Source organism: Accipiter gentilis, chromosome 7, assembly GCF_929443795.1.
Source record: "Accipiter gentilis chromosome 7, bAccGen1.1, whole genome shotgun sequence".
NCBI lineage: Eukaryota > Metazoa > Chordata > Aves > Accipitriformes > Accipitridae > Astur > Astur gentilis.
Genome location: NC_064886.1, coordinates 13,197,067 through 13,209,382, shown reverse-complemented (window position 1 = coordinate 13,209,382; position 12,316 = coordinate 13,197,067). Strand labels below are relative to the sequence as shown.

General features: G+C 41.5%; 1 protein-coding gene across 1 annotated transcript; it reads left to right on the top strand.

Annotated features, from left to right (window-relative positions):
• Positions 1 to 2,861: 2,861 nt before the first annotated feature.
• On the top strand, positions 2,862 to 12,201 carry NUP210L (nucleoporin 210 like). The gene is made up of 5 exons (XM_049804989.1): positions 2,862 to 2,907; positions 4,922 to 5,046; positions 6,565 to 6,627; positions 10,652 to 10,810; positions 11,085 to 12,201. Exons 2-5 carry the CDS (start codon positions 5,014 to 5,016, stop codon positions 11,178 to 11,180), a joined length of 351 nt encoding a protein of 116 aa, XP_049660946.1. The 5' UTR covers positions 2,862 to 2,907; positions 4,922 to 5,013; the 3' UTR covers positions 11,181 to 12,201.
• Positions 12,202 to 12,316: the final 115 nt, after the last annotated feature.

Here is a 12,316-nt window from a genome sequence, read left to right as displayed (position 1 = left end):
GAGCGGGTGACCGAGGGCATGTTGTCCATCTGCTGGCACTTAGATGTGGGATGCCAGTTTGTGTAGTCAGAGCAGGGTTGGTTTGTTTTCTGGGCTCTTACTGTTGGCTGGTCTCAACATCAAAACTTGGAGAAGAGGGACGATCAACTGTTGGCCTATGCACCTTTGGACCTTGATAGGTGAGCTGTTGTGAGCAAGCTCTGCACAGCACTGAGAAAATGCAGTGAAGCAGGTTATTACAGGAATAAATACGAAAAAAGGGTATGTTTTAATGACAATATAAACCTGCATTTATTTAAGCACTCTGCCACTTTTTGGTTTTAAGCCCATTTAAGGATACCTCTGTGAGCAGAGGAGGGGGGAAACATTTTCCTGTCTTTTATTCAGGCCTTCCTCACATTATGATACAGTCACTGTTGAGCCCATTTATGAGGATAATGCAATTTGTTCCCAAAAAAGCTTTGGTGTCCATTCAGTCTTCACAAGCCAGAAAGTTAAGCAGTGTTGTGACAGCTGAGGAACATGGTAGGTAGAAAAGTAAAAATTCCTAGAACGGAGGATTGTACACATAGATGTAAATTTTTAGAAAGAAGAACGATTTTATTATTCTGTTGAAAAAGCCAGCATATTATTCAGGCTCTCTGGGACAGGAAGCCACCTATTTGTTCTTTATTATTTTTACTTGTACTAGCTTTTCACAACTTTTGAAGCCAGTATGAGCTTGTAGATGCTGAATTAAGGATTTTTTTTTCTCTCTAGTGACAGGCCATTTACTCCGTTGTGATGTCATTGTTGATATGATAGACAGTATTGAAATTATCTCCTGAACTTGAGAACTCTATGTGGACAATTATCCCCTGGAGTTGGCTGTGAGAGCTCTGGACATTGAAGGTATTACTTGTGATATAAGCTCTTCTGCTATAATTCCAAAATTGTAACTCATCCTCCTGAGAAAGAAATACTTCTTGTTTTCTTCATATTTAAAGGGAAAGGAGGTTCAGTTTTACTATGTCAGTTAGCAAGAATCCATGAGTTTTAGTCTTTGTGTGAATTCTCCTTTCTGTACATGATTATCAGATTCCTGTAATTTGTCAAGTGACCTTTTTGCAGAACTAGAACTTCCCGTTGAACATTATGAGCTTGAACTTTGTGACCAAGTTATTGTGCCTGGTGGGTCTGACCTTCTTCCAGTGGCCTGGAGGTGAAGACAGCCACTGTGAGAGCAGTGCAGTTGGGACAGAGCAATCTTGTCTTTGTTCGTGAGAGTGTCCTTCTAAATAGACTTCCACCTAGATCTTATGTCCTGATACATGACCGTCCTCTTTCCCAAGTATGGCCAACCTGATTTGTAGTAAAAGAGACTGTGAGTAAAAGAGATTGTAAAGGCAAACAGGAAATTTTGGGGTCTGATTCTGAGTTTCTCTGAGTGCTTTAACTTCTCAGAGTAGTTCCTTGGGCTCTTTGAGGGCCTCCATATTCTCTTGTAGTAAAATGAAAATTGTGAACGAATTCCTCTACAAGAACAAAGATGTTCACATGTGAGCTGCATCTGGTCTTCCTAATTGCACTATGTTGTAGAAGCTGGATTTTTAGGTAATAAGAAAATGAAAGCTTGATTGTAAAGCTCTTACATTTCTTTTTTTTTTTTTTTTTTTTTTGGATCAGGAACATACTTCTTTAAAATATAATTGCATCCGTTATGTTGGCAGTGGGCATCTAAATTTTAAGGCAAAAGTAGACTGGATCTTTTCAAGTGCACTGATTTGAAAATTGAAGTTGGCTTTTCTCTGTTTGATGGGCTGCTCTCTAAATCAGAGTAATTAACTAAACTAAAGATTAACAACAGAGAATGGGCCTTGGAGCTTGGAAAGTGTGTGTCATAATTGCCTTTGTGCCACTTTTGTGCTGCTTGCTGAACTATTTTTGTTAGAGAGTGTTTGGATCCAAGAATTAGTTTTTACGTGATATTGGGTACTTAGGAGCATGAATAATGAGAGCCTTTCTGCTTTTAGTCACTAACTCCTATCCAGAAAAGTTCCACAATGACCATAAGTGTTGGCTGCGTCATGGCTGTCCTTCTCCATTTTGCACTGGAGTCTGTTTATTGGCAGCAGAAAGATGTCTCTAACAGAAATTAGCATCACTGGCACTTTCATTGTGCTAGGACAAAGCGTAATGCAAACTTCAGGTTTCCAAGCCAATTTAGGAGAGCTTCTGTTATTAATCTGCAATTAATAACTTTTGATAATAGATAGATAACTTTTTTTCTCATAATAGATAGATAATAATAGATAACTTTTCTTAATGAAAAATGTGTTACCACCATTAGTTGCTGTTGATGGTTCTTGGGAGCAAACCACATGTTTTATTTCAGGTTTCACTGTCTGCCCAGGAGACAGGTGGATACTGGCAGTGAAGCAAGAGTGTGATTACTGTAGAAGTTTATGACACAGACAGCACTAAAGTGTGTTTATCTGATGCGAATATGTGTTTAGTTAACAATGCGCAGCTGCCAAAGGGAGTGCCATGATGAATTGTGTTACAGATATTTAGCACTATTAAGGAAACGAGAGAGAGAAAAGGAAATTAACCCTTGCTGTGTTATCTCAGTCTCTCTCTCACACACATTTCTATTCACATTTCATCCATACCAATTTTCTTACTGTGTTACAAACCTCTACAGAAGTGTGCAGTTCTGTGAGTGTTTGTGGAAAGTGCGTTGGGTTTTCCTTGGAAGGGGACAAAATTTTCACTGATCTCTGGCAATTTGCAGAACCTGAGCATAACTCACTGTTTTTCTAAGGAGTATTTTGAAGAGCTCCTGTCATCTTGTCTTACCATATACTTCAGGTCCTGAAAGATGGCATCACAGGGATAAAAGCTGAACTGTTTTCTGTTCTTCTACAGGTAAGAGGCAAGGGTGGTAGTAATTTTCTTCAGATTTTTTTTTCTAGTCCCTCAGGTCATATAATAATACTCTTGTTCACACCTATGTGAAAGGAACTGCTTTGTGGTTCAAGTTATGCCATATTTCTCCTGCAAGAGCAAGTTACTCTCTGCAAGGTTTTCGTAGACAGCCTTCTGCAGTTTCTACAGTTGTGAGCAGTCCAAGAGGCAAATCCGACTCCCTCAGAAATGTGAGAAACCAGGCAATTTGATAGAAAAGCTGGGAAAAAATTAATTACAGCAGTGACTTGAACTTTCTGCTCTGGTGTCAGAGCAGCAGCAGCTCTTACCTGAGCTGCATGCAGCATGGCTTGTTCTTACCTAGACCATGTGCAGGTCCATGGCACACTTGCTCTTCGCCAGGTAGCGCTGCTGCAAACAATTTCCAGACAAAGTTTTGGAATGAGGGTCTTCCAGGGACCATTCTCCATAGGTGAATTGGATGTAGTTTTTGAAGTTGATGAGTTTCAAAGCAGAAGCAAGTTATTGCATGGCAACTGGCCTCAGCACCTGGGAATGTAAATTGAATGTGTTCAGGAACTAATATAAATGTAGCCACAGAATTGTCTCTAATTTTATACAAAGCAAAATATTTTGGAGGCAATCCAGCGTGTTACAGCGACATTTTGATTACCTCAAAAAAGAAGCAACTGGTTTCAGATATGTGTTTTTTAAGCTTATATTCTAAGCAATCAGTACAAATCATCTTTGCAGGTTTTCAGACCTGTTCAGGCTTCTGTAAAGTGTCTAGTTCTGTTACCTGTCAGTGCTAATGGTTAAAAGTGCAAGCTTTCTCCTTTTGATGGTAAGCTACTTTGCTTGAAAGATTGCTTCCTTTTTTCCCCTTTTTTTAGGGTGGCTCTGAGGCTTACTTCACCATACTAGTCAGCCATGAGCAGGAGGTGAAGATTTACCTTCTCATCAAGCTGTCACCTTCTTTCCTTGCATTTCCACACCATCCCATGGAAGTCTTGTATCGATATAAACTTCAGGTGAAATAGACTATGGATAGAAACATGATGAAGGCCTTGGTGAGAGACCCTCTTCCAGAAGAAAAGTTAGTTAAAACATCTAGCCAGTAGGGGCTCAGTGAGAATCCTGAGCACTTAACGGGCCAAAACACTCTCATTTTCCTTCTTTAGACTTGTAACAATTCTACTCTCATACTGCTCTTTGTTTAGCTCCCTCCAGCAAACCCCATTTTTTGGTGATAGAGTCATGTACTCTTTTCCTTTCTCCAGAGATGCCATGCTCCTATCCTCAGGTGTTCTTTCCCCCTCATGCTTTACCTCTATCTTCCTCTCTCATATCTTTTTGTTGCCTGGTTCTTTGGTTACATGCCTGTATTCCCAGGTCATTTGCTGTTCTCACTTGGCTGTGCATCATTAAAGTTCACTGGATTTTTGAACTGTTGACAGTGTTGTCTAAGTGTAAGAAGAGGCAACAGAGATGCATTTTTTCCTTGTTCTTTTACAAGCTTTGGTCCTTAGTTACCTGGGGTAAATGGTCTCCCTGTGTCTTGGCTGGGAAAATGGAGTTTATTTGGTTTTACTTGAGTTGTACAAAAAGTCTATGTGTTTTTCATTTTACTTCTGACAGTCCATTGTGAGACATAATGGAAGTTTGAAAAGTACTTTGAGAGCCTCAGCTGAAAAAGTTACAGGAGTGCTGCTGCTAATTTTGGTTGGATTTTTGTCTGTTTTTTTTTATTTTGTTACTCCACAGCTAAGCTAGTACTGCTCGCTTTGTTACAGGAAATAATCCTATGGTGAATTATGTGGACTGAGCCCAGTGAAGCTTTTCTTATATCAGATCAATGTAGTTGCCTACCAACGATCAACAAAGTTTATTTGAGCAATGGCTTTTGGGCTTTTCAGTAGAATACCTCCATTCTTTAAATTTAACTTCTCTGTAATAGACACAAATGTGTATTTTCTTCAGTTACTATGTCTTTGCCTCTTTGCTTTTGTTATAGGAGATCCCTTTGCAGCCTGGATTTTTAAGCCTGGAAGTGGATGATCTCTGGGATTCCTGGGACCAGTTACAGCCTACCTGTGTGTGTCTGGCATGCATGAGTTGGAGGTGGATCTCACTGATAAGGTGATGGATGCAATCTTAGGGACTGCATTTCTAAAACCTAATGTGGTAGCATGTTTCCCTGAGAGGAGTCAACACCAAGGCAGATTTTAGGATTAAGCATCCAGGACTGGATATAAGCCCTCAAGGAAGAATGTATGAAGCACTCTCTTCCTTTCTCCTCTCCCCTTCTCTTTTTAATCTAGTTTGAGATTGGCAAGTCTCTTGTCATTACCGTTTGAGTCCTGGGTTTTCAGCAACTTCCCTTGCAGAGTAAATACTTCAAATATGTGAGGCTGAAGCTGCAAACAGCATCTCCTATCGTTACACTTGTGAGAGCATTACAGTTGGCAGGTTGGACCACTCTTAATTATGAACTGTTAATGTTGACCTTGAAAAAAACAGAACTGATAATTACAGAAGAAAACTTATTTATGATGCCCTGGTTATTTGCTGGCTCACTGTGTAAATGTTGGTAGAGTGCATGAAAGGTGTCAGGGCTGTAATTGCCAGCTTTAGCAGCGAGTTCTCAGGATAATCTACATCCTTTTGTAAAATGTTAATGAGTTATACTTTAGGGATAACTTTTTTGGCAGGCTGTGGCAATTAACTCATATTTGTAAAGCTCTTTGAGATTCCTGGTTGCAGGACTAAAACATTTTTTCATGTCTCACTGCCTATGTTTCTTTGTTACTACATGGGCATATGAAACAGTGATATATCTCTGCATTAATTCAGACCTGGTAGCTCAGGCCATAAATTTTCTTTTGACAGAGAAACTGATTCCCTCATACTTACTGTATTTATTAGATGATATTTTGCCACTTGGAGCTCTATGTGTCCTATCTAGGACTACAGATATCTCAAAATTCAAGCCTCAATAGTATAGTAGTCACAACTTGCATATTGGTTTCTGCCTGAGTTCTCTCTTAGTTATTGTACAGGAAGTGAACGGTGAAGTCAAGGTAAGGTGTATTCACAGGCGAATGGAATAAGTGGGAGAATAGTCTGAATTGTATGTACTTTAAGCTGTTGCTGTTGGCCAGGCAACTGGTAGCTGTGGCCTGGGACAAGATGGGAAGAAGATTTATTTCTGCTCCTTGGAAAGTTGAGCTAAGAGTGCGCAGCTTTTAAATCTGCTCACCTTTGAGTGTTTCTGACCCACCATAGAATCCTTTTTTTTCTAAGTTCTTTAAGAAAAAAGAAAAATAAAAATCCCACTTATGATGATATTCTGAAGCCTTGATGTTTTATGTCTCTTAAATTCATATAAAAAAGTATCTTATAAATAATTGTTGTCAGGGACCATTTATACCATTTCTGTATTTTGGCAAAGTATCTGTTGTTTTCTCCTAGTCCTTTCATTCAGAAGGCAGAATCACTTCCCTCACTAGAAATCTGTACGCTATAATAAATCTGTGCCAAGATCTCCTTAGACAGGCTCATGTGATTCAACATTAACATTCCTAGTGTTGTATAGTGATGTTTACAAAAAAGAAGTGTGTATAACATTTTACAGCAGAATATTTTCCCTTTTACCAGGTCTTTCCTCCATTTAAACTGATTCCAAAGAAAATCACTCTTATTCCACACAATATGATGCAGGTGAGCATTATTTCTTCTGAACAAATCAGAATTTTTCACTCCTCTTCACCTATTGCTTCCTTTCCCCCTCGGTACTGGTCTATTTCAGGAGAGGTGCATGACAGGCAACTGGAGACATTAATTCCCTAAACTCCAGGGTTTAGATTCGCTAATATATGTATGGGTTTTTTGCTCAGTGAACAGCTTGTGTTGCATTGATGATAAATAAGGTGATGTCAGAAGGTGGCCCAGCCACAGTCCATTATCCACTTCTCTGTCACTAACTGCTCCATTGCTGAGGTTAACTGACTTGGACAAGTAATGGCAAGGACAGTTGGAACAGCTGTGATGGAGGGTGCTATCCAGGTGGTTAGTGAAGACACAGGAAAGTTACTGTTTTTTCACAGGTATCTTTCCATTATATTCTTTTCTGTCTCATCTGTTAATGGTTTGTCTTAGTTGCCTTGACCTTGAAAAGCTGGCCTTGGAAAAGACTTCCATTAATGGCATATTTGATATTGTATTTTACTGTGACAGCTAAGGGGAAGAGGTAATTGTAAAACTGCTGTTTCAGTTTAACTTGTTTCCTGCTGTAAACAAGAGACGAGGCCATTACAACTTGGGTGGAAAGCTGCTATTTCTCCACGTGTTTTTCTTTTTTCTTGCTTTCTGGCGCCCCCAGGGGGATATTGTTAAAGGCAATATTCAATCCGTGAGAGAAGTCAACAGGAATCAAAGAGGTTTAAAAGAAATTTAAGTGTCTTAGTTTTGTCAGCAGTTACCAGTGTTGTAGAAGTGACAGTTTGGAAATGGTAAGCCAGTGTGGCACAATATAACCACCTACTTGGCAGCTCCTGGAGATGTGGTAGCTAAACCTTCCCCACTTGGCAAAGGACAGCTGAGCCCTTAACCAGGATATGGACAGTTTGTTTCAGAATTAGAGCTATAGACCACTTCAGGGTGTTTAGTTTCCTTAGATGTTAGAAGCTTAGTTGTTGTTTTATTTTTGCAGGATTAGGTGGAATTAGAAGTCATTCAGTTAAAAGCAACAAGAATTCATGTACCTGCCACAAAACTTGAAACAGCGACTGAAGTAGGTATTGTAGCCAATGCTGAAAACTTCTGTTGGCCAGAAGTCAAGGAGGTTTCTTACCCAATAGGCTTCTGTGAATTACTTACTGTGGGTTTAAACCCTAACGTACGTGTTCACTTGAGTGATGCAATTAGTAAAAAGAACTTCTTCGGTTCTCTGATTCAGTAATTCTAGCATGCTAAAGTGAGTACTACTACTAGCTTATGAAACAGCCTTGTCCAGCTGCTCAGGGTGGCTGCTTTAGTCATGTTTACCTGATGCAAGGAATTCAAGTGTTGTAATGGGCTAGAGCTCTGCACTTAACTGCAGTTAGGGTCTGGGAAATGACTGTGTGCAAGCATGCAGGGGAGGGCAGCAGAGAAGTACCATGGGGTATAGTGAGGAGGAACCTAGAACTGCGAAAACATAAATGCCTGGAGTAGCAGTACTGACCTCAGCTGTGTTTTAGCTCACAAATGCACAGTGCTTTCTGAAATGCTTTTGTAGACTTTTGGAGTGCTGTCATGTGATTTGGGCATTCATTCATGGTGGGAAGAAGATAGGATCTTTTCACTGAAGTTAGTCATCTAATCGAGGGAGAAGAGGGTTTGTTTTGTATTTTAAAGGACCACACAGAATATACTACTGGTAATAAGTTTACGATGTGTGTATTATCATTTCCCTTTGACTCCCAATTTTTAAGCATTTGTGTTGAGCTTCTAGTGGCATATAATGTGACCTAATTTGGGGCCAGATGGGATGCATCCAAGGGTATTGAGGGAGGTGGTGGAAGTACTCACCAAGCCACTTTCAATTATTTATCAGCAGTCCTGGCTAACTGGGGAGGTCCCAGCTGACTGGAGGTTAGCAAATGTGACACCCATCTACAAGAAGGGCTGGAAGGGCGATCTGGGGAACTATAGGCCTGTCAGTCTGACCTTGGTGCTGAGAAAGGTTGTGGAGCAGATCATCTTGAGTGCCATCACGTGGCATGTACAGGACAACCAGGTGATCAGGCCCAGTCAGCATGGGTTTATGAAAGGCAGGTCCTGCTTGACTAACCTGATCTCCTTCTGTGACAAGGTGACCCATTTAGTGGATGAGGGAAAGGCCAGCTAACGGCTCGGATGGGCGTACTCTTTGCTGGGTAAAAAACTGGCTGGATGGCTGGGCCCAAAGAGTGGTGGTGAATGGAGTTAACTCCGGTTGGCGGCCGGTCACAAGTGGTGTTCCGCAGGGCTCAGTACTGGGGCCAGTTCTGTTTAATATCTTTATCAATGATCTGGACAAGGGGATCAAGTGCACCCTCAGTGAGTTTGCAGAGGACACCAAGTTGGGCAGGAGTGTTGATCTGCTGGAGGGTAGGAAGGCTCCACAAAGGGGTCTGGACAGGCTGGATCAATGAGGCCAATTGTAGGAGATTCAGCAAGGCCGAGTGCCGGGTCCTGCACTTGGGTCACAGCAACCCCATGCAGCGCTACAGGCTTGGGGAAGAGTGGCTGAAAAGTTGCCCGGCAGAGAAAGACCTAGGGGTGTTGGTTGACAGCCGGCTGAATGTGAGTCAGCAGTGTGCCCAGGTGGCCAAGCAGGCCGATAGCATCCTGGCTTGTATCAGAAATCGCGTGGCCAGCAGGACTAGGGATGTGATCATCCCCGTCTACTCGTTACTGGTGAGGCCACACCTTGAATACTGTGTTTAGTTTTGAGCCCCTCACTACAAGAAAGACGTTGAGGTGCTGGAGTGCATCCAAAGAAGGGCAACGAAGCTGCTGAAGGGTCTAGAGAAGAAGTCTTATGAGGAGCAGCTGACAGAACTAGGGTTGTTTAGTCTGGAGAAAAGAAGGCTCAGGGAATATCTTATTGCTCTTTACAACTATCTGAACAGTGGTTGTAGCGAGGTGGGTGTCAGTCTCTTTTCCCAAGTAAGAAGCAATAGGACACGAGGAAACAGCCTTAAGTTGCACTGGGGGATGTTTGGGTTGGATTTTAGGAAAAATTTCATCACCAAAAGGGTTGCCAACCATTGGAACAGGCTGCCAAGGGAAGTGGTTGAGTCATCATCCCTGGAGGTGTTTAAAATACATGCAGATGTGGCACTTAGGGACATGGTTTAGTGGTGGACTTGGCCGTGCTAGGTTAATGGTCGGACTCAATGATCTTAAAGGTCTTTGTCAATCTAAACGATTCTATGATTCTCGTGGTCTGTCTGCTCTTTGTACAGGGTCAAGGTGAGAAGCGCAGAATACAGGAAACGTAAGATGACTTCCAGTTTCTATGGTGACAATATTATTCCTTTACAGATGATGGTCTCCATGGTGGAGCTGAACAGCATGCTAACTCTGTTTTCCTTTGGTAATGCTAACTCTGAACTGATACTCCAGTGGTCAGTGAGCAAAAGAATGTTGTAGACATTCTTCTTTGATGCATGGAGGTATGGAGCAAACCACCAAGAATGGGTTTGAGACCCAGTGCTGTGGCTGAAAGCATCAGGAGATGGGGCAAGCAGCATTTAGGATTCCTAACTGAGCAGATGAGCCCTGAAGACTGTATGGCTCAAGTGCTATCTGCTCAGTCCGTTGTAGTTAGTATATGAAGTTAGAGCATCTCATGCTCTTTCCATCTTTTCTCTCTCAATCTTCTTCAAAACATTTAAGCCTTCATAGAAGATTTTGCATAAAACTTTTGACTCTGTAATGATATTGCTGTAATTTTCTTTACCTACTGTACGTATGACCCAGATGGAGATGCTTGAAACTGTGTGCCATTAGAAACTTCTGTATGCTGTATGGAAAGCATCGAAGTCTGAACAGATGAAATCACATCTGTGCTAGAAGATCTCATTGTTTGGAACAGAATGCAAGATAAAGGGGATTTTTCTGTTTCTACACATGGCACTTTATCCCCTTACTAAAACTAGCCACTTAATGCAGGAATGGTTGACCTGTAGTGACAGCTGTGCTTTATCTCTAACAGGTTTCTGTTCAGCTCCCATCAAAGAATAATGTCACTATAGTGGTGTATACAAAAGCAGCAGGTAGAACCAGTATTAAGGTAACCAGACAGTGTCTGAACGCATCTGCTGGACAGTTTGAAGGAAACTATACTGAACTATTGGATGAAGTGCAAATCCTGGTAAGTGCCAGGTCATGCTCATTAGTGAGGTAGGTGTATTTCGAGTGGAAGAAACTTGCAGGCAGTATGCCTGGACAGGTGCAACCAAAAAGCTTTCTTCCAGGTGTACGTGTTGGGCACGACTGCATAAAGCGGTTTACACCTCCTTTTGTTCACGTCTGGTTTTTATGTTGATCAATAACAGGTTTTCTTTCACTCCTGACTTACAACTGTCATTAATCCAGATTTTTTAAAAAATTTTCTATTCAGTAATTTCTTCTTGTTCTGCCTGTAGGTATTTGATGAGCTGCTACTACTCTCTCCTGTGTTTTCCACTGAACAAGTTTTGATGTCCACAAATTCTCAACTCAAGCTGTACACAAACAGGTAGACAGAGAAAGGAAAACCCGGAATGTAGAGACAGTTTATGATGTGTTTCTCTCCTGTTAGTGCATGAAGCTGTCTGTCAGCTTATTTTTCCCATATTCAGCATATTCAGTGGACTTCCTGCTACATGACAGAATTTGAGGCACACTCAGTGTGGTATGATTGCTGGAGGTGACTTAATTGATATGTCCCCCTCTTACGGGAAAGTAAACCTCCAGGGTGGAATGCGGTGAATATACATGAAATCTGTTCCATAATAATTCCCTAAGCAACATAACCTGCAACCCTAGATGTCAGCAACACCAGGGGAGCTTGGTATGCTGAGTCTGAGAAACAACATGGAGGATGGAGCGGAGTGGAAGCACCACGGCCAGGTTCTGTGATACCACCACAGGGATGGGGAACTGGAACTACTGGAACAAGAATGGAAGGTCCCTGCATTGAATTGACTGAAGCAAGAAGGTGAAACAATGGGGTTCTGTCAACGCTATTGCCTTACTTCCCATTTATATCATAAGTGCCCAGTTCTGGAGTAGTGACACGCAAAACCACGTCCTCTGGGTGAACTTTGCTCATTATAATACCAAAACTCACCTCCATCCCAAAAGCTACCCGCCTTCAAGGTGCGACCACCCCTCACTGAGCATGCGCTCTGAATTTTCTCTAGCATATACCTTTAAAAGTAATGTGAGGAGATTTTATACCAATCATAATAAAGGTATGTATGACTAGGGTCACTCAAGCTCCACCTAAAACTAAGAAAAATAGTATAAAATGGCTTAAGAGAGGAGGAATGTTGGGCAAGATACCATCATAGACAAGTCAGGAGGACATTGCTGACTTCTGGGATCAGTCGATGGGCTGAACCTCCCTTCCCCCCGCAAAGGGATGCCTGTTGTGTAAGATTCGAACCCTCGGTTATACCGAGTGCTTCCCCAGGAAACTTAGAAATCTCTGTAGAGTTTTTCCATAATTTAACATTTTTGTAGTCGGCAGTATTATTCGTATTCTTGTTATGTGAACATGCTTTGCAGACAGTGTATTTATCACCGGAAATCCAAAAGAACCTGTACTCCTGTTGCTTTAATAAACTGTACTGGTCATTAAAATATAGCCATGATAGTTCATTGAATGCGACTA